This window comes from Tachyglossus aculeatus, chromosome 21 (assembly GCF_015852505.1).
Source record: "Tachyglossus aculeatus isolate mTacAcu1 chromosome 21, mTacAcu1.pri, whole genome shotgun sequence".
In the NCBI taxonomy this organism is placed as follows: Eukaryota; Metazoa; Chordata; class Mammalia; order Monotremata; family Tachyglossidae; genus Tachyglossus; species Tachyglossus aculeatus.
In genome coordinates this window covers 66,611,242-66,634,058 of record NC_052086.1, presented here as the reverse complement: position 1 = coordinate 66,634,058, position 22,817 = coordinate 66,611,242, and the positions used below count along the sequence as shown (strand labels likewise).

Genomic DNA, 22,817 nt, shown 5'->3' with positions numbered 1-22,817 from the left:
GGGCAGGGGCTTGAGGAGGGGCGGGGCCCGATGCGCGTGCGCGGGGGGCAGGGGGCGGGGCTTGTGTGTTTTTCCCAGGCTAATAAATAGGATTGAATGAATGAAGGAATGAACTGGGTCCTTGGAGGGCGCGTCCCTGTTAAGGGGCGGGGGCTTGAGGAGGAGGCGGGGCTTGAGGAGGGGCGGGCCCTATGCGCATGCGCGGGGGCAGGGGGCGGGGCTTGTGTCTTTCCCAGGCTAATAAATACGATTGAATGAATGAATGAATGAACTGGGTCCTTGGAGGGCGCGTCCCCTTTAAGGGGCGGGGCCCGAGGAGGGGAGGGGCTTGAGGAGGGGCGGGGCCCGGTGCGCATGCGCGGGGGCAGGGGCGGGGCTTGTGTGTCTTTCCCAGGCTAATAAATAGGAATGAATGAATGAACTGGGTCCTTGGAGGGTGCGTCCCCTTTAAGGGGCGGGGCCTGAGGGGCGGGGCTTGAGGAGGGGGCGGGGTCCCATGCGCATGCCTGGGGGCAGGGGGCGGGGCTTGTGTGTTTTTCCCAGGCTAATAAATAGGATTGAATGAATGAAGGAATGAACTGGGTCCTTGGAGGGCGCGTCCCCTTTAAGGGGCGGGGCCTGAGGAGGGGCGGGGCCCGGTGCGCATGCGCGGGGGGCAGGGGGCGGGGCTTGCGCGTCTTTCCCAGGCTGCACCGGGCGAGGCGCCGGCTGTTCGGCCACGTCCGCGGGCCACGTCGTCCGCCGCCCTCGCCATCTTCACCGCTTCCCCTCAGGGCAGACGCCGCCGCCGCCCTCCGCCCTCCTCCTCCCTCCTCACCGCTCCTCTCGCCGCCATGAACATCTTCCGGCTGACGGGAGACCTGTCCCACCTGGCGGCCATCATCATCCTTCTCCTCAAGATCTGGAAGACCCGCTCCTGCGCCGGTAAGGGACGGGGGGAGGACGCTGAGGAGAATGGAGGGGGCGGGGGGAGGACGCTGAGGAGAATGGGGGGGGGGGGGCCGGTCCCCTGAACACTTCATTCAGTCATCCGTTCCTCAGCCTCATTCATTCAGTCATCATCGTCATCCCAGCTCCGCCACTTGTCAGCTGTGTGACTTTGGGCAAGTCACTTCTCTGGGCCTCAGTTCCCTCATCTGTAAAATGGGGACTAAGACTGTGAGCCCCACGTGGGACAACCTGATCACCTTGTATTCCCCCCCCAGCGCTTAGAACGGTGCTTTGCACATAGTAAGCGCTTAACAAATGCCATCATCATCAATCGTATTTATTGAGCGCGTACTGTGTGCAGAGCACTGCACTAAGCGCTTGGGAAGTCCAAGTTGGCCACGTATAGAGACGGTCCCTACCCAACAGTGGGCTCACAGTCTAAAAGGGGGGAGACGGAGAACAAAACCAAACATACTAACAAAATAAATAGAATAGATATGGACAAGTAAAATAAATAAGGTAAAAAATATGTACAAACATATATACAGGTGCTGTGGGGAAGGGAAGGAGGTGAGTAATGAATAAATAAATAGAGTAACAAATATGTACAAACCTATATACAGGTGCTGTGGGGAAGGGAAGGAGGTAAGTAATAAATAGAGTAACAAATATGTACAAACATATATACAGGTGCTGTGGGGAAGGAAAGGAGGTAAGTCGCACTTAGTGAGCGCTTGCTGTGCAGAGCACTGGGCTAAGCGCTTGGGCAGTACAAGTAGAGAAGCAGAGTGGCTCGGTGGGAAAGAGCCCGGGCTCTTTTAACAAAACGTTTTCACAAAATAGAATAAATATGTACAAATAAAGTAAATGGAGTAATAAATACGTTCATTCATTCAATCGTATTTATTGAGCGCTTTCTGCATGCAGAGCACTGGGCCAAGCGCTTGGGCAGTACAAGTAGAGAAGCAGAGTGGCTCGGTGGAAAAGAGCCCGGGCTCTTTTAACAAAATGTATTAATAAAATAAATAGAATAAATATGTACAAATAAAATAGAGTAGTAAGTACTTTCATTCATTCATTCAGTCGTATTTCTTGAGCACTAACTGCGTGCAGAGCACTGGGCTAAGCGCTTGGGCAGTACAAGTAGAGAAGCAGAGTGGCTTGGTGGAAAAGAGCCCGGGCTCTTTTAACAAAATGTATTAATAAAATAAATAGAATAAATGTGTACAAATAAAATAGAGTAATAAGTACTTTCATTCATTCATTCAGTCGTATTTATTGAGCACTAACTGCATGCAGAGCACTGGGCTAAGCACTTGGGCAGTACAAGTAGAGAAGCAGAGTGGCTTGGTGGAAAAGAGCCCGGGCTCTTTTAACAAAATGTATTAATAAAATAAATAGAATAAATGTGTACAAATAAAATAGAGTAATAAGTACTTTCATTCATTCATTCAGTCGTATTTATTGAGCACTAACTGCATGCAGAGCACTGGGCTAAGCACTTGGGCAGTACAAGTAGAGAAGCAGAGTGGCTCGGTGGAAAAGAGCCCGGGCTCTTTTAACAAAACGTATTAACATAATAAAATAAATAGAATAAATATGTACAAATAAAATAAATGGAGTAATAAATATATTCATTCATTCAATCGTATTTATTGAGCGCTTACTGCATGCAGAGCACTGGGCTAAGCGCTTGGGCAGTACAAGTAGAGAAGCAGAGTGGCTCGGTGGAAAAGAGCCCGGGCTCTTTTAACAAAACGTATTAACAAAATAGAATAAATATGTACAAATAAAGTAAATAGAGTAATAAATACATTCATTCATTCAATCGTATGTATTGAGCGCTTACTGTGTGCAGAGCCCTGGGCTAAGCGCTTGGGCAGTACAAGTAGAGAAGCAGAGTGTCTCAGTGGAAAAGAGCCTGGGCTCTTTTAACAAAACGTATTAATAAAATAAATAGAATAAATATGTACAAATAAAATAGAGTAATAAATACGTTCATTCATTCATTCAGTCGTATTTATTGAGCGCTTACTGTGTGCAGAGCACTGTACTAAGCGCTTGGGAAGTGCAAGTTGGCAACATATAGAGACAATCCCCACCCAACAGCGGGCTCACAGTCTAGAAGGGGGGACGGACAACAAAGCATATTAATAGAATAAATAGAATAAATATGTACAAATAAAATAGAGTAATAAATACGTACATTCATTCATTTAATCGTATTTATTGAGCGCTTACTGTGTGCAGAGCACTGTACTAAGTGCTTTTCCACTCTCAGTGGAAAAGAGCCTGGGCTTTGGAGTCAGAGGTCATGGGTTCAAATCCCGCCTCCGCCACTTGTCAGCTGTGTGACTTTGGGCAGGTCACTTCACTTCTCTGGGCCTCAGTTCCCTCATCTGTAAAATGGGGATGAAGACTGTGAGCCCCCTGTGGGACAACCTGATCACCTTGTAAACTCCCCAGCGCTTAGAACAGTGCTTTGCACATAGTAAGCGCTTAATAAATGCCATTACTATTATTATTATTATTATTAGTATTATTACAAGTCGGCAGCCTCACTCCGATTCCCTCCACACCCGTTGACATCATAATAATAATAATGGCATTTATTAATTGCTTACTATGTGCACTATATGATGCCAACTTGTACTTCCCAAGCACTTAGTACAGTTCCTTGCACACAGTAAGCGCTCAATAAATACGACTGAATGAATGAATGCAATGCACGGTTCTAAGCGCTGGGGAGGTTACAGGGTGATCAGGTTGTCCCACGTGGGGCTCACAGTCTTCATCCCCATTTTACAGATAAGGGAACTGAGGCACAGAGAAGTGAAGTGACTTGCCCAAAGTCAGACAGCTGACAAGTGGCGGAGCTGGGATTTGAACCCATGACCTCTGACTCCAAAGCCCGGGCTCTTTCCACTGAGCCACGCTGCTTCTCTGTGACATGAGCTCACCTCCTCCAGGAGGCCTTCCCAGACTGAGCCCCCTCCTTCTCCCTCTCCTTCCCCTCCCCCTCGCCTTACCTCCTTCCCCTCCCCACAGCACCTGTATATATACATATACAGGTATATGTAGATATGTATACGTATATGTACATATACATGTATATATATGTACATATATATACATATATGTATATGCATATATGTATATGCATATGTATACTGTGTATACATATGTATATGTATGTGTATACATATATGTATATATGCATATGTATATGCATATACGTATATGTATGTGTATACTGTCATTCATTCACTGTCCCCCTTTCATTCATTCATTCATTCAATTGTATTTATTGAGCGCTTACTGTGTGCAGAGCACTGGACTAAGCACTTGGGCAGTACAATGGGGATTAAATGGGGATTAAAACTGTGAGCCCCATGTGGGACAACCGGATCACCTTGTAACCTCCCCAGCGCTTAGAACGGTGCTTTGCACATAGTAAGCACTTAACAAATACCATTATTATTATTTTTATTATTATCATTACAAGTCGGCAGCCTCGCTCCAATTCCCTTAACACCCAGGTCTCCTTGACATGACTGTCCCCCTTCATTCGTTCATTTATTCAGTCGTATTTCTTGAGCGCTTACTGTGTGCAGAGCACTGTACTAAGCGCTTGGGAAGTACAAGTTGGCAACATATAGAGACGGTCCCCTTCTAGACTGGGAGCCCGTTGTGGGGGAGGACTGATAATAATGGTGGCATTTATCAAGCACTTACTGCGTGCAAAGCACTGTTCTAAGCGCTGGGGAAGTTACAGGGAGATCAGGTTGTCCCACGGGGGGTGCCCAGTGTTCATCTCCATTTGACAGATGAGGTCACTGAGGCCCAGAGAAGCGACTTGACCAAAGTCACGCAGCTGACAGTTGGCGGAGCCGGGATTTGAACCCATGGCCTCTGACTCCAAAGCCCGGGCTCTTTTTCCACTGAGCCATGCTGCTTCTACAGCGTGGGACAGTCTCTGTGGCCGAATAGTACTTTCCAAGCGCGTAGTCCAGTGCTCCGCCCATGCTCATTCATTCAGTCGTATTTGTTGACCGATTACTGTGTGCAGAGCACTGGACTAAGCGCTTGGAAAGTACCGTTCGGCCACACACAGTACGCGCTCAATAAATGCTATTGAATGAATGAATGAATGAATGAATGAATGTCTGTCTCCCCCTTCTAGACCGTGAGCCAGTTGTTGGGGAGGGACTGTCTCTATATGTTGCCGATTTGTACTTACCAAGCGCTTAGTGCAGTGCTGTGCACACAGTAAGCGCTCGATAAATAGGATTGAATGAATGAGTTGAATGAATGAATGAATGACCCCGGGGCAGATCATCTCAAGTTGGAAGTTGTCGGCGACCCCGGGAACCTTTTCTCTCTTTCTGTCTGCAGTCCAGCTGCTGGTGGGAATGTCGTCTTCTTCCCTCCTGCCCCACGCTCTGCCTCCTTTCCCAGGCTCGGGAAAAGGGGTCACGGAGGTGCATTCTCCGGTCGGGAAGATCAGGTTACGGAAAATCTGCAGGTGGAGGAAGTTGGAGTTGCCCTTGACACCCAGGTTGCAGCGAGGGGAAGGAGCTGCGTTCACTCTCCTGCCCTCTTCTTTCCACCTTCCATTTAGAAGCAAAGCTCAGGCTCGAACGAGCCTTGGTTTTAGGGGAGAAGAATCGAGTGAGGTCGGCCAGGAAAAGGAGTAAACTGAGGAACAGCGGCTGTCCGGCCACGATCTTGCCTAGGGAAGGGGTTAACTGGGTCTCGAGTTGTTGATTTTTTTCCTTTGGAAGCGAAATGGATTCTCCTCAAGCTGCACGTTTGCACGATGTGCATTTGCGAAGGTGTCGGAGCTGTTGCTCAGCCCCAGAAACTTGCGTTCTGTGGTCTGGAAACAAAGTTTCAAGTAGCAGAATCTGCAGTTTGCTGCAGGCCCCAGATGTCTGCCCAGGTTAGGCTTGGGGAAGCAAATAGCGGCGGGTTCCGTCCCTAAATTTAATTAAGTTAAGCCCAAAGTGAGTTAAATGGTAGGTCTTCCACTCCCTCCCGAGCCTGGAGGATTTGAAAGGGATTTCATTGTTTTCCGTCGAAAATTTGGAAGGCAATGAATCGGATTGGGAGGATGAGCGCTCGATTGGATTCCCTGCTCTGGACTGGTCTGACGTGGCAGTTCATTGAAGGTGTGGTGGGTTCAGTAACTCTCACTGGATGCTGCTGCTGCCGGGAAAAATCTTTGTATCAGCTCCCTTGCAACTGTCCGTTTTTAACCAGGATTTATATTCGAGTTTAGGGGGAAACAACAACAACTTGGTTTTAACGGTTCCGAGGTGCTTTGTGCAAAAATTCCATGCAACTTAGGAGAGGAGGGAAGATGTCCTAAATATACCGTAGCAGATTTCCCTTTAAGGAAATGATTAACCGTATTTGCTTAGTGCACCATTTAGCCCCTTGGCCCTCGTAAAGACACACTGCTTGCAACCTGCCACAAACTGTCACTTCTGTTCGTTAGTGCCAGTTTCATTTTGTCAGATTGCTAGTGGGTGCCGTCAGGCCTTCTTTTTCGAGGGTGGGGGGCATCAGTGCAGACAGTGAGACTGAAATGAAGTATTGTCCAATACTTCATACCAATTAAATTTTACTGAATTCCAGTCTTACTAAGTTTTACACTTAAAGATTTCTTGGTATTTGGGAATACCTTAAAATAGGCTGCAGCTGTTTTGTGGTATTTTCGGCACTGTCTACTGAGAGAATGAAATAGGACAGATTTAGCACCTTATTGCCCAGTGAATTATGTGCCTCAGGAATTGTAATTAAAGTCAGATAAATGATGAATGTTGTGGCTCTGAATTGATCCAAGATTATGGGGTCCATTCTTTGATTCTAAATTAAGATCAATGACTCATAGCCAATCAGTTGTATTGAGTATTTACTGTGTGCAGAGCACTGTACCAAGTGTTTGGGAGAGTATAACATAACATAGTGGGTAGACATCTTCCCTTCCCACAATGAGCTTGCAGTCTAGAGGATGATACAAACATTAATAGCAACAAATTAGGGATATGTACATAGTGCTTTGGGAAGGATGAATCAAGGTGTAAATCCAAGTGCGAAGGTGACAGAGAAGGGAGTGGGGTAAGAGGAAATGAGGACTTAGTCGGGGGAGGCCTCTTGGAAGTGTGCTTTTAATAGAACTTTGAAGGCAGGGAGAGTGTCAGCACACAGTAAACGCTCAGTAAATATGATTGAATAAATGAATAATCATCCATCGGATGTGAAGAGGGAGGGTGTTCCAGGCCAGAGGCAGGACATGGGTGAAAGGTCGGCAGTGAGATAGAGAGATGGAGGTACTGTGAGTAGGTTGGAGTTAGAGGAGCGAAGTGTGTGAACTGGGTTGTGGTAGGAAATCAGGGAGGTAAGGTAAGAGCTATTTTCGTTGGGTTTTTTTGTTTGGTTTGGCCTACCTAGGCCCAACCTGACTTTCAGGAGAGTTGAGGTAAAGGGAATTTACACCCAAACTATTTTTCATTATGGTTGTTGACGTCTCTGGTCTAGAAAAATTTTGTTAATGCTATCACGAAGTTGCTCTTCATTCCTCTGCCTTGGTAACACTTGCATTCCTTCCAGCTCTTTGCACCATAGAAGTGCAATGAAATGGGAGGCAGTGTGGGTCTCTGGGGGAGGGGGAGGGGCTCTTAATTGGACTTAAGTGGACTCTCAAATTAGTTGGGTTTTATTTTTAAATTTGTGTGTATCTCTTGATTTACCCATGTAGTATATTTCCCTTTAAATGATATAGCGTAGGTGATTCTACACACAGTGAGAATATAAGACTGTGAGCCTCTTAGGGACTGTCCCTGTATGCTGCTGATTTGTACTTCCCAAGTGCTTTATACAGTGCTGTGCACACAGTAAGCGCTCGATAAATACGATTGAATGATTGAATGAATATAGCTTATCTATGTATATAGGGTGGCTGCGTTTTCGCTTTTTTTTTTAATTTTGGGTAAAGGATGGCCAGAAATTTTGAAGGTGTCATATGGATTTTAAGGGAAGCTAGGTTTTTTGGTTAAAAGGAAGAAATGCAGGTCTTCAGTGGTACTAATTTTAAAGTTATACTTAAGCAAAGAGGATTGAATTTTGGAAACAACAAATTAAGAAGCTAAAAAATCAGAAGTGAAAGGTACGTATATGTAACTAGTAACCTCATGTCCTTCACAACTTAGCCTGTAATTGAAATGTGGTGTTAACTTGTATAAGTCCATTTGAATGAGTTGCATTTTTACATCCGCATGCCTTTTCAATTAAAATGATTTTCCTATCAGTTTTCAACTAGAGGTAGAAATACTCCTGGGAGAACTTCAAAGTGGCAGCTGAGCTGCTTCTTATTCAGCTTCGCTAAAGAGGTGAGAATTCTGGGAAGTGAGAAGTGAAGCAGCAGTGCCCAAGCTAGTTGATAACATAAATTGCTCCTTTGGTCACAACCCCTACCAAGGTCCCCAAATTCGGGCATCTGCTGGAAGCCTCGCAAGAAGCCGCCCTAGAAGCATGACCTATGCACAAGGCAGCAATTAATCCATCAATCAGTGGTGTATATTGAGTGCTTACTTAGAACAGTGCTGGGCACATAGTAAGCGCTTAACAAATGCCATCATTTGTATTTTACAGAAAGCACTCTACTAAACGTGGGAGTGTACAATAGCTGGGACAGTCAGTGGTATTTATTGAGTGCTTGGTGTATATAGATCACTGAACTGTCTTGGGAGAGTACAGATACAGCAGAGCTGATCCAAACACATTCCCTACCCACAATAAGTCTAGAGGGGACATGTATGACATGATTATCTTGTATCTATCCCAGTGCTTAGTATAGTGCTGGGCACACAGAAAGTGCTTTAACAAATTCCACCATTATTATTATCATTGTTATCATTAATTATTTTAAAATGTTATTAGAAGTAGTAGAAATGATCCCTACCTCAATAAGTTTACAGTCTAGTAGGAGAGATGTGCATTAATACATTAAGCAGTAGAACGGTTTTTCTCCTCAGCTGTTCCAGTTGCTGCTGCTCTTCTCCCTCACCCCTGTCATCAGTGAGTATTTTTCTAGGTGTGAGGAGTGAGTATGCTTGCAGATGGCGAAGGAGAAGTTTTCAGGTGAAATTTTGCGATCAGGAAACAAATTCTAAACAAAGGTTAAACTACAAGCATTGTCTAAACCTCCCTGTAAGGGTAAATGAATGGTCAGTACATTCATTCATTCAGTCATATTTATTGAGTGCTTGGGAGAGTACAATATAACAGGCACATTCCTGCCCACAACGAGCTCACTGTCTAGAGGGGGAGACAGATGTTAGTATGAATAAATAGATAAATTACAGCTATATACAGGTATATACATATGTGCTGTGGGGGATGGGAGGGAGGTTGAATGAAGGAGCAAGGAAGAAAGCACAGAAGGGAGTGGGAGAAGAAGAGGAGAGCTTAGGGAAGGCTTCTTGGAGGAGATGTGCCTTCAAGTAGGTTTTGAAGTAGGGGAGAGCAATTATCTGCCTTAGTAAATCAAGCGCTTAGTACAGTGCTCTGCACACAGTAAGTGCTCAATAAATACGATTGATGATAAATACGATTGATGATGATCTGCCTGAGGAGGGAGGGCTTTCCAGGTCAGAGGTAGGATGTGGGCTGGAGGTTGGTGGCGAGGTAGACGAGATCAAGGTACAGTGAGAAGGTGAGCACTAGAGGAACGAAGTGTGCGGGCTGGGTTGTAGAAGGAGAGTAGCAAGGTGAGGTAGGAGGGGGCACTGCATCACCACAAATGAAGGGAAAGAGTACTACAAGCATGATAGCATCCTTTATTTTGAAATCGCAAATGTCCAGACTGATTTTAAAACAGCACTCAGTATTATAAGACTGTGAGCCATTTGTTGGCAGAGAACGTTCCTACCAACTCTATTGTATTGTACTCTCCCAGGCACTTTAGTACAGTGCTCTGCACAAAGTAAGCACTCAATAAATACCATTGATTGATTGGCAGTTAAAAACCACTGCAATTTCTAAATCCCGTCAGGAGGAAGCATGCCATTCTGTTTACATTATTCTGTCTCATATTGTACCTGTTGACCCATGTTTTCAGGGATTATCTAATTAGAATCAGGCTGTCAGGAGGAAAATAGGATTGTAAACTTCTGATTCAGCTCCAGCCTGTATCAGTGTTTTCCCTTAAGGTTTTGTTTGTTACTGATTATTACAAGTGTCTGTGAAACTGAAATTTGAGCGAGACAGTAGTATTAAAACCAAGGGATTAGTAGAATGGGGAAATTAAATGGGTTTAGCACTGAGGATCAGGAAAGGGTAAAGAGAAAAGTGGTAGGAATATTAGGAAAACTAGAAGCAGTGTGGATCCTAAACCTGTTCTTTACCTATACATGTGCTGAGCAGGACACTCTGTTTTGGGGACAGCATGTCTTGTTGACTCCAAACTGCTAAGTCATTTGGGGCTCATGATCTCCCCAAACTTAATTCCTCCTTTCCCAGATTTGCTTCGTTTTGTTCTCCCAAAAGCCAAGATGAGATTTACAGACTGAAATTCCTAAGTGACCAACAGTATTGCTGACATGCTTAACTGGCAGGGCAGTAAGAAGGATTCCCTATGTCACTGCTATTAACGTGTCTACCTGCAAGTTATTGGTAGGGTTTCTGCATTTTTGGGAAGAGAATCTGGTAAACTCTGTAATCACTAATCCACTCTCTGAGACGCTACAGTTATGGAATATAGAGCAAAAGAAAAAGGCCACATCAGCTGATGCTGTGTGGGCTTGTAATGGCCAGCGTCCACATAGGCCTGGCTGTGCTCGTCGTGCAGACCTGCACACTCATTGTGGCGTCACTGTGGAAAGAGTCGATTTGGATACGAGCTTTGTAAAAGGCTTTATAAAAACTTGTGATTTCTAAGCGTAGAGCTTTAATACTGTCTTTGCAGAAGAAATGCTCAAAATTATTTTTCTATTAATAGTTTCAAGTATTCTTGCAGGGTGCCCCTCCTCATCAGTGATTATAAAGTTGACCATAATGGCATGTCATAGATTTGGTTTTTTCCCAAGCCGCAGTTCTTTGTGTGTTTAGCTTGAGGTGCTCAAAAGTTGTGCCAACTTTGTAAATTCTGTACTAATTACATTGATTGCCTTATTTTAGATTACATTTGCTCAAAGGTGATTGATATGAAAGCAATGTAAACCTTTTTAAGTCCAGGTCCATAACTAGAACTGTTGTGAGAATGGTCACTTATTGGGCAATATTTTTTTAGTCAGTAATGAAAAGGAATTACAGGGTTGGTGAATGGCCAGGGAGGGTATGGAGGTTTGTCATGATTTTGATCATCCTATTTTGAAGAGGGAATAAAAGGCACATCCTTTGATCTAGCATAGTAAAATCTTATCTCTTGTATATTTTATTATTTGGGGTCTGTAGGTCAGCATGGTACGTCTTCCTACTGCTTCTGTGCACAATAATAATTGTGGTATTTAAGTATTGACTGTATGCCACACATTGTATTAAGTGCTGAGGTAGATGCAAGATAATCAGATTGGACAAGTGTGCTCCCACACAAAGCTCACAGTCCAATCAGTGCTATTTATTGAACACTTATCATGTGGAGAGCACTGTACTAAGCACTTGAGAGAGTACAGTGTAAGAGTTGGCAGACATGTTCCCCACAAGGAGCTTACAGCCAAGAGGGAAGGAGAACACTGAGGCACAGAGAAGTTGTGACTTGCCCAAGGTCACCCAGCAGGCAAATAGCAGAAGTGGGAATAGAACCCAAGTCCTTTGACTCCTGGGCCCATTATTTTTCCACTGGGCCATGTAGCTTCAAAACCTTTTTGCTTTGCCTGACCCTTTCCATGTAGTGATCTCCTAATTGTCAATTCCAATGGCCTCTACTCCATCCTAATCCTCCTTTACCTCTCAGCTGCCTTTGCCATTGTTGACCACCCCCTTCTGGAAACACTGACACCGTCCTCTCCTGATTCTTTATCTCTTTGGCCGCTCACTCTGTCTCCTTCGTGGGCTCCTCCTCTGCCCTCTGACTGTGGGAACCTCCTCAAGGCTCAGTTCTGAGTCCCCTTCCATTCTGTAGGTGGTGATAGGACGAGTTGCCTCTTCCAAAAATGATTAGAGTAACCCTAATAACTAGGATTTAACTATTTTGAGGATGTATTCTTAGAGCTTCCCAATTATGTGTTTAATTAGGATATTTTGTGGCAAGAAATGAAGTGTATTAGTAAACAAGTGGTTCCAATTACTCTGGGTAGTGCAATACTTTTTTGAATTTAGTATGTCATTCCCTTTGTCTTAGTATTTTTACTTAGCCTCCATTGAAGAGTGATGTAAACAGTATTGTAATTAGATTTATATATCAAGTGTAGCTGAACTTGGAAATTAATGTATGTCAGTCAGTAGTTATGTGCAAACCACTGTACTAAGCACTTGGGGGAGTGCAATGCAACAGAGTTGACAGACATGTTCCGTGGCCATAACGATCTTCTGTAATATATGACATAGCCTGGTCAGAGAGCAAGTTATTTTGTGAATGTAATTATTTTGTCTTGTACTAACACATAACTAAGCAATATCTTGGCATTCTCAACCACTGATGTTCTACACAAAATGTAGAATAAACACTAACATGAAAAAAATCATGGAGCTAGCATAATCTCTGGCAAAAAGATTAAAAAGAGCAGCTAGGGTTTGATGTGTGGCATAATACTCTAATAGTGCTCCTGGGGCATCATTTTTCTATCCGTTTAGAAGTTTTTAGTTTGACTTTCAGATGGACTGTGGGAGCCCATTGGCCAAAATTTTGGTGTGGCATTTTAATTTGCAAGTGTTTGAGTTACACAAAGCTGTTAAAATGATTATCAAATATTTTAATTAAAAGACTAAATTGCACAGTTCATCTGTTTGTGTTTTTCAGATTCAATTTGCTGTGTAGGGGGTCTTACGTCATGGTGCTTATAGTCTGATCTTTGCTCTTGGTCAGCCAAAGGTGGAGATTACAGAGCAGTTAGTCATCAAAATTATTATCTGTTAAACTTAACTGTAGTCAATTGAAAATAACCTTTGTACATAACCTAAAGTTCCTATGGAGACTACTCACTTCAGTTTGAGTTGAGATTCACACTAATATTAGAAATACTGCATAATTCTAGGAAATATACTGAAGTTAGTAGAGACTCAAATTTCAACTGCAGATACCTTTAAGTAACTGAAGTCCTCTTTGATATTATGTTTCTTTTTATCTTCAGGTATCTCTGGAAAAAGTCAGCTTCTCTTTGCACTGGTCTTCACTACTCGTTATTTGGATCTCTTCACTTCATTCATTTCATTATATAATACATCTATGAAGGTATAGTAAACTATCTTCTTTTTATCTCTAACTCCCAGATTTATGGCACCTTTCCTGTATGTGGTCACTGAAGGCAATATGCCTAGTTAAAAGTTTCAAGTAAGTGTAAAAAAGAATGGTTTCACATACAATTTGGAAAAACGCAGCTGCCACTGAATGTTTGAGAAGTAACGTGGCCTAATGAAAAGATCATTGACCTGGGAGTCTATGGTTCTGGGTTCTAATTCTGACTCTGCCGTGTGCCTGCTGAGTGACCCTGGGCAAGTCACTTCTCTGAGCCTCAGTTTCCTCAGCCTTTCATCCATTGTCATATTTCATTGTCATGAGAAGCAGCGTGGCTTAGTGGAAAGAGCCCGGGCTTGGGAGTCAGAGGTCGTGGGTTCTAATCCCAGCTCCGCCACTTACCAGCTGTGTGACTTTGCGCAAGTCACTTAACTTCTCTGGGCCGCAGTTACCTCATCTGTAAAATGGGGAGTAAAAGTGTGAGCCCCACCTGGGATGACCTGATTACCTTGTATCTACCACAGCACTTAGAACAGTGCTCGGCACATAGTAAGCGCTTAACAAATACCATCAATGTTATTATTATTATCATTATTGAGCACTTACTGTGTGCAGAGCTCTGTACTAAGCTCTTGGGAGAGTACAATATAATAATAAACAGACAAATTCCCTGCCCACAATTCATCTGTAAAATGGGGAGCATTACCTGGTCTCCCTCCATCTTAGACTGTGAGCCCTGTGCGGGCCAGGGATGGTAGATGATCTGTATATTCTGCATCTACTTCAGCCTTTGTACAGAGCTTGTCAAGAGCTTAACAAATACCACAATAATTATTATTATTTCAAAGATATACAGTTTTTATCTGAGGTCCACAAAGTTCTGTACACCACTTGAAATCTCATAACCATTACTGTCAGTAAGTGGAGGGGGCAAGCAGAGGGAAATTAAATAGTTACTCATCTGTTTAGGCCTAATAAGGAAAACCAGAATTAGATCTAGTTCAATCTCGTGCTGTTATATAGAACTGTAACTGTCCAGTTTCTTTTGTATATTGTTTGAAGTTCCCTTTTTGGATGTCCTTCCCTCCCCATATTTTCTTTCCTGTGTAGGGAGGGAAATAGTCTAGTAGGTAATGATTGGAAATTTAAATTTCCAATGGATTGAAGCTCATAGTAATAATTGTGGTATTTAAGTGCTTACTGTGTGCCAGGCACTGTACTAAGTGCTGGGGTGGATACAAGCAAATGGGGTTGGATACAATCCCTGTGCCTTGTGGGGCTCACAGTCTCAATCTCCATTTTACAGATGAAGTAACTGAGGCTCAGAGATGTGAACTGACTTGCCCAAAGTCACACAGCAGGCAAGTGGCGGAGCCAGGGTTAGAACCCTTGACCCTCTCACTCCTAGGCCCATGCTGCATCTACTATGCCATGATAACACCCTGTCAATTGGCTTGCTAAATCCAGGTTTCATGCCTATTTCCTTGTGGAGGAGCCAGAATTTCTGTGCTGCAGAGGCAATAGTTTTAGGTAGAATTATTTTTTCTGGAAGGAAATATGTGGTTACAGTTCACTAACAAGGCATCTCAAGAAAGTCTGAAAAATAAAATGTGTTGCGTGGTCATAATTAAAACTTCTGATTTTGGGCTGGAATTAATTCTGAAGGTTATTCCTCAATAGTATCAGAGGTTTAGGAATCATGACTACCTACTTAATTATACTGTCCTCTCCCAGGTGCTTATTACAGGGCTCTGCACATAGTAAGTGTTCAAGTACCATTGATTTCTGTTGAGTGTTTCAGAGTTTGCTGTTCATTTGTGGAATAATTATTATTTGCTTTAAAAGATTATGCTTCTTCAGTACTGAGTGGCCTGCCACTCTCACTGACACCCTTTCATGTCATACACTAATCCACCTGAGAATATTCATCTACCAGAGGACACTGAGATACAAATGGCTTGCATCTACCAGGACAGAACCTAAGAAACGCTGAAACTGGTTGACATCCTTAGGATAAACTAAGTTCAACTGTGCTTTTTTGTGTCATTGGCAATATTTTATGTGCTCTCTTGTATAGGAAGAGTTAATTATTTCTACTGGTTGAGTTTTGTCCTGGGCTAAACGGTTCCATATGCTTTTATCAAGGAGAGCTGCTGCCACACGAGTATGCAGTACTAACTTAATCTTTGTTCATGTGCTCTAATTTTAATTCTACTTCTTTGTACTTAGGCCATAAGCTCCTTCTTTTTTTGAAGCTGACATTCTGAAAATGGTATCAGATTTTTCCCTGGAGAGGAAAAGAAATACCTGATGCTTCACCTTTTAAAGAGAGGAAGAAAATGACTTAATCTTTTAAGGCAATAGATGACTATACAGTTGTTTGTGCGAATAAATTACAATGCCAGTAACAGCTAGCTCCATTCAAGCACCTTTGACTTAGTTTCAGATTGCACTGGGGAAGAGAATAGCTGTTTATTATTCTGAGAGTTCAGAGACCTGGTATATCTTCATCAAAGCCTATTAACTTTGCAAAGTTTAATATGTTAATTACATTTGATTTTGAGGGGAAGACAAATTTTACAAGCTTTTCTATTGCTAAATAGGTTGTCAGCTTAATTTTTTCTTGAATTTTTAGCAATTTCAAATGACCTATAAATTTTTTTTTAAATATTTGATGGAAACAGATAAGAATACAAAATAATGGCATTCTGTAATTTGCTTTTTTAATTTTTTTAGCTTATTTACATTGCTTGCTCCTATGCCACCGTGTACCTGATCTACATGAAATTTAAAGCTACCTATGATGGAAATCATGACACGTTCCGAGTGGAGTTTCTCGTGGTCCCCGTTGGGGGTTTGTCATTTCTTGTCAATCATGACTTCTCTCCACTTGAGGTGAGTTGTAAAGTTGGGGGACTTTTAAGTTTTAATTGGATGAGGAATTATGCCCAGATTAGCTTGTTCATAAGAGCAGCTATATATTAGGCAATTTGCTTTGTTTTCCCTTAAGAACAAAGACAGTGCCTGCTTAACTTGCTTAAATAGTGCTTAGGACAGGACTGTACCTTTTGGGGTACTTGATAATCTTAGATCTCAAGTGATAGGGACTAATCTCTGCCCAACATTTCATTTGTCCTCTCAGTGTAATTACAGATTACACACAGGAGTTTCTCACTGTTCTTTTTTTCTTCCATTAGTTTACTTCAGCTATAGTCTGTGAACTCCTAAAATTGTTAGACTATTTATGTACATAGTGCTTAAATATTGCTTTAATGACTTGTTTTAGTGACTAGATTTTTTTTGTCAAGCTATAGAATCCATATTTTTGTGGAATTTACGAGGCCTTCATTTTACTTTCCTAAACTCTAAATTAATAAAGGGAAAAAAAGACTCTTTAGAAACTCATAAAAATCATGTAAGTCAGTCACATTTATTGAACACTTACTGTTTGCAGCACATTGTATTAAGTGCTTGGGAGAGTCTTGTCCTTGTCTTATGCTGTCGAATCGTTTCTGACCCGTAGTGACTCTGTAGACAATCTCTCCTAGACTTGCCCACCTTCATCTACAATCATTCTGGTAGTGTATCCATAGAGTTTTCTTCGTAAAAATCCGGTGAGCTTTGATGTGTAGCTGATTGCCTTCCATTCGCTAGCCACTGCCCAAGCTAGAAATGGAATGGGTATGCTTCTGCTTGACTCTCCCTCCCATAGCTAGACTGGTAGAGTACTGGCATGATCCAGATATGATCTAGAGAGGATCTTGGGAGAGTACAATATAACAATATAATAGACACATTCCCTACCTACAACGAGCTTACAGTATAAAGACGAAGGGGAAGTGGGAATTGAGGAACCTAGTGATAATCGGTGCTCCCCATAGAACAAGACTACTCTTTACTCAAGCTCCAGAAAATGACTTAGTCTTTTAAGGCAATAGATGACTATACAATTGTTTGTGCAAATAAGTTACAATGCCAGTAATAGGAGCATAGGAGGAGCATAGGAGCATAGCTCCGCTCACTTAAAAATATAGATAACAACTGTCTGGAACCATGAATTGGGGTAAGGACTGTGGTTATCCTAATTCTGGGAGGAGCGTGGGTCCGAAAGTCAGAGTTGAGTTTGAGTCCCAGTTTTTCAGTGTAACTGCTGGGTGACCTGGGGCAAGTCACTTAACCGCTCTGCCTCATTTTCCTCATTTCCAAAATGAGGATTAAAACTACTTGCCTCTCCCAACCTCACAGGATTGTTCTGAGGATAAAATGAAAATTGATGTGAAAGCCCTTTGGGAAAATAAAAGCACCGTACCAAAAAGAGGTAGGATGATTGTATAGACTTGTATAGATTGTATAGACTTGTATTTTAGACTGTGAGCCCACTGTTGGGTAGGGACTGTCTCTATATGTTTGTACTTCCCAAGCGCTTAGTACAGTGCTCTGCACACAGTAAGCGCTCAATAAATACGATTGATGATGATGATGGTATAAGCTAAGCACTCACGAAAATCACTAGGTTCAAAACTAATGAAAACCTTCCCTCTGGATTTACTGTGGTGATTGTGGTACTGAGTTGGTGAACTTATTTTCCAGATTTTGTGGACATTCTCCATCTACCTTGAATCAGTTGCCATACTCCCACAGCTCTTCATGATCAGTAAAACTGGAGAAGCAGAGACCATCACTACTCATTACCTTTTCTTTCTTGGTCTGTACCGTGCCTTGTATCTAATTAACTGGATTTGGCGCTACTATTTTGAGGGGTTCTTTGACCTCATAGCTGTTGTTGCCGGTGTCGTGCAGACCATTCTTTACTGCGACTTTTTCTATTTGTACGTTACTAAAGGTAAGTTCTGAGCATCGTTTGTCCCGTTTTCGAGTCTACCGGAATTTTCGTATTTGCTGACAAATGAACTATTTAGCTGAACTAGTTTAAGAAAAAAAAAAGATGCATTTGGAGGCAAGTAGAGTGGGAGTCTTGTTAAGCAAATGCAGTATATCAATTTAAACTCAGACCTTGTGATCCAGAGCAGGAAGTCATTAATTTAGAACAACCCATTGGAATTTATTTTTGACTTATTATAGAGTAAATGCGTAGCAGGCAGTCTTTCATTCCTGCCAACTAAATGATGGAAAAACAAATTTCGTGGACTGATATTTGGAGTCATCTTCAATTTACCAACTAATAGGGTGTTGGGGTGGGAGTCTTTCTTTTTTAAAAAAACAAAAACAAAACTTTGAGGATAGTCACTTGAAAATAATTTTGTTTTTATTACACCTGTTAATTTACAGTCTGTGTTGAACAACATTTCACTTTTTTCAGGGGTAGAGAAGACTTATTGAGTTGAACTATAGCCATCTCAGACTAACTTTTTCTTTCTGATTTTTTGCTTTTGTTTCTCCCCATCCTTCCCCTAATCTCACCCCCCTCCCATAGTGCTCAAGGGAAAGAAGCTCAGTTTGCCAGCATAAGTGCCAAAGACCATCACCAGCATCTGTCCTCGGGTTGCCTGGACAGAAGAATTCTAATTACAAACAAAGGCATTAGATGCTTGAGACAGAAAGTCAGACCGTAACTCAACTTTTTTTATTGCAGAAAGTCATCAGCCGCTCTGTAAGAGCACAGAGGAGAGTAAACCAGCGGATTTCTGTTTTATGCATCTTGCCTTCTTTTTTTTATTACTATGTACAAAGATTTTTTTACATAAAGAAACTTAATGCTGTATTAGTAAATTCAGTGTGTAGTTTCAATTGGAATAGTTCCAAAAGTGAGGGTTTTGTGAGGTTGTTTACAACCAGAAATAAATGCAAGCCCTTTTTTTTTTATTTTCAAGGTTTATTTGAATTGCTGACGCAGTGTGTACAATGAAATTGAACTACCTGACAGTTTGTAGTTCACTTTTTATTTGTTCCTTCAAGTTGCATTCCACTATATTTATTTTTTTTTCCAAAAGATGGATCATCTTAGTTCACTGCAATCTAAGACACCAACATTTGATGTGAAGTGTTCTGTTAAGTTTGTTTTCTTCTAATGAGAAGAAGGGTGCTCCCTCTAAAATCATAGCAGTACTGTTCAAAACTGGTAAGGATTACTCAGCCTTTTTTTCAAGGCTGTTTTTCTTTCCACTCCCCCCTGCCCCCCGCAAAATAAAAAAATAAAGTTGGGAGTAAGCATCAGAGCCTAATCCTAGAGCCACCAAGGTTTTGTGTCCTGTCTCCTATCCCTCAGCTTTGGGTTAATTTTGAAAAGCAGTTTTGCTGAAAGAATTTGAGATTGTATCTTTGAATGGCAGGGTTTCCTAATTGGGTGGGTTTTGTGACAGAGTATGGGTGTCTATTGGTGCATTGACATGGTGGGGGTGGAGTGGGGGGAGAGGAGTTAATTATCTCGGATGTTGATCCCCACCGAATCCTAAATTTTATTGTTGTGCCTGTTAAAAGGAATAGTTGTTAATTGCTGTAATCTACAGGTGATCAATTTTAATCAGAGTCCTGCTTTTTAAAAACTGAATGATACTTTACAAGTCCATGTTCAAATTCAAAAAGTTTTTGATGTCACTTTTGGGCAATTAGTCTTATTTACAACTGTGTTTTAAGATCAGCAGCACCAATTACTTTATATTCTTTAAATGAATTTTTTTTTACTGAGCTGTTGCATGAATTATCGTGTTACCATCCTAAATAAACATTTTATGAAACATGGTACAAATTGTCGTTGTTTATGAATTGGGTACTAGAGTATTCCTGCCCAGGTGAATTTTTTTAGAAGCAGCGCAAGCACAATTACAGGGCAAACAATTCAAGTCTATTTTGTGGCAATGTTGCTTTTTGTGTTTCATGAAAATACTGAATATATTTTAATCCAGTTTACTGTTATGTATCTCCACTGCTACATTTATGACATATACATAAATAGGTGGATTTTGTATGTGAAATTATTAAGGTTAATTGTAACTACCAACACTACTACTAGGAGGAAATAATCTGCTACTGTACTAAATTGGAGATAGAGTTTTTTGAGGTTTTTTTGTTTGTCACCTCCCCAGCACATGTAACTGCTTGGCTGTGAAATACATGAATCCTTTGAGCCTCTCCTCAACTAAATTCATTTTCTACCTCTAATTCAAATTTCTCAATTTTTTTTATTCCGTTATCCCAATTCTCCTCCTTAAACCTTTGATCAGACTTGTTCATCTCTATCTTTCCAGGAGAGTTTCTCAAAAAGAGGCATAAAGAATATTTAATAGATACTGTAGTGTATTGTTTGTTAATGGAGGCATGGGACATTGCCTCTATGCAACGAATCCAGGGGCAGTGGATTCATTAAGTTCAGAATACAGTGTAAAGATAGTGCTTTAAAACATCAATGTACAAGCCAATTTAATTACATATTCTTGTGTATCAGCCATCTGGGCCAGGTTATGATAGTAAAAATTGACCAAAGTGGAAATGAACATCTTTAATAACATTTTCTGAATTTGGTAGGAAACATTCTCATTCATCTTGGAAAAAAAATCGCATCACCTTCCGTGATGACATTGTTTTTAAGCCTGTATTAAGTAGATACCTTGTCTTCTGAATAAAGTTCACAAAACTTTTTCCCATCTCTGAAGTTTTTTTTAAACCATACTATATTGTATGTAAAAATGTTGATACCCATCAAGTAATTTTGGACGAATTATTGGCCGTAACTATCAAAATCATAAAATTCTGACTGCCACTGTAGTCTGTAGAGAGATTAACCCTGATTTCAGGTAGCTTAACATTTCTTTCTTTGGTTTCAGCACTCCTCATCTCCACAAGCTTTATAAGTGAAAATATTCAAATGAAGGGTAAGTGCTATCAAATATAAGTTCTGCTAGAAAAAGGCATGTTAAAGGGAGGAGTTGTTGCTGGGGAGACATGAGCTTTCAGGAAGAAGTGTCATCATTTTCTGTCACCAAGTCACAGACCTGGAAAGAATCAGGACAGTTCCGGAAAGGTGAGGCTGAGCTATTTGTCAGCAGAAATTGAAGGAGAGATGGAAGTATTAGCTGTAGTTTGAGGAAGGAGAACGCTTGGTTTTGAAAAAGAAATTTAAGTCTTTGAAATTTAGACTGGGCCCAAAGAGAGTCCTTGACACAGAATCTCTGAGATATCCTGGGTTAGAGGAAATTTGAAGTAACACATCGGCAGTACTTGGTAGCTTGTGTGCCCTTTCCCTCTGATGGCTGAATTAACAGCCACAGTTGTATAGCCATATTAGTATCTTGTTGTCTGGAAGCTTTGTGTATATCCTGCTTTTTGGAAGCTTTGTGTGTCCTGACCGTTTTGCTGTGAGAATGTTGTTCCCACTCCCCTTTTTTTTGGTAGGCAGCTGTATTCTATTGCAAGTGGATTTTTTATTTAATTTTAAAACAATTGCTTATTGTGTGGTAATGCTAGCATAGAAATCGGGAGACCTGGATTCTAATTCTAACCCAGCCACTTTAAAGTTGGAAGACCGTAACATCTCAATCTCACTTTACTTCTCATTTGGGAATAGGAATAGCTCACAGCTGGAGATTAATAGACTAATCATGAAACAGGGGAAAAGTCTCCTATTGACAGTGGATGGTGGGGGAGAAAAGAAAATAGTGACTACAAGATGGAATGAGGAGGAGGTAGCATAGGGTCCAAGAGAGACCTGGCTTTCTTGTTGCTCCTTCCAGAGTTTTCTGGTCCCAGTGTGGATTGATCAGAAGTTCCTACATGTGCTGTCAGTAGCCAATCAAAATTCATTTTGGGTTAATATAGTAGATTTTGAGTGCCTTGACAGAAACTGTATATAGTTGAAGTGGTATGATATAACCCTTGAAACAAATTAATGTTTTTATTTTATTAAAACAACATTGCTTGAGGAGGAAATGGAGCTATTACTTTAGAATGATTAAAATTATGAGCATTAAATACTCTAGATGTAACATTCACCTGTAGATGTAACATTTCTACCTCTTTCTGTTGGAAGGGTTATCAGATAGGAGGGGAAAAGGTACTTGGCTGTATCTACTATCTTGTAACTGATGAGTTTGTCTCTGTCTCCCACATTAGATTGTAAATTCCTTGAGGGCAGGAATTGCATCTATACTCTTCCTTTGTTCCCCAAGTGAGTAGTAAGGTACTCTGCACCCAGGCACAGAAACTGAAGACAGAGTGATTTATCGGTACTCTCGTATGAATTCATCATTCACTGAATATTCAAAATATGCCACACGTTTCTAGGCCCTGTTAAAACCATTAACAATGCTTCTTTGTTATGGTATTAAGCACTTACTATGGGCTGGGGTAGATACAAGACTATGAGATTTAAATAAGACCCTGTCATATACTGAGCTCACTTTACCTGTAGAACAGATATGAGAACTGAGGCCCAGCGGGGTTATGACCTGCCCAAGTTCACAATGCAGGCTAGTTGGAGAGCTGGGATTTACCCAGGTATCCTGAGTCCTAACCCCATGCTCTTTCCATGCTGCCT

At 41.6% G+C, this 22,817-nt stretch overlaps 1 protein-coding gene across 2 annotated transcripts; it reads left to right on the top strand.

Moving 5' to 3' along the window:
• Window positions 1-723: 723 nt before the first annotated feature.
• Window positions 724-20,029, top strand: KDELR2 (KDEL endoplasmic reticulum protein retention receptor 2). 2 transcript variants are annotated; one of them, XM_038763163.1, is made up of 5 exons: window positions 724-924; window positions 13,224-13,324; window positions 16,064-16,222; window positions 17,918-18,170; window positions 18,762-20,029. In XM_038763163.1, the coding sequence occupies exons 1-5, from the start codon at window positions 834-836 to the stop codon at window positions 18,794-18,796; spliced, it is 639 nt and encodes a 212-aa protein (XP_038619091.1). In that variant the 5' UTR covers window positions 724-833; the 3' UTR covers window positions 18,797-20,029. The 2 variants fall into 2 exon arrangements, with proteins under 2 accessions (XP_038619091.1, XP_038619092.1); XM_038763164.1 differs by lacking the exon at window positions 724-924 and adding an exon at window positions 9,019-9,075.
• Window positions 20,030-22,817: the final 2,788 nt, after the last annotated feature.

Bases quoted from the DNA above. Each gene is read 5' to 3' on its own strand.
- KDELR2 (XM_038763163.1), top strand. From the start codon at position 834: ATGAACATCTTCCGGCTGACGGGAGACCTGTCCCACCTGGCGGCCATC. The intron at 925-13,223 runs GTAAGGGACGGG...TTTTATCTTCAG, and splicing joins GAAGACCCGCTCCTGCGCCG to GTATCTCTGGAAAAAGTCAG. The intron at 18,171-18,761 runs GTAAGTTCTGAG...CCCCTCCCATAG, and splicing joins CTATTTGTACGTTACTAAAG to TGCTCAAGGGAAAGAAGCTC.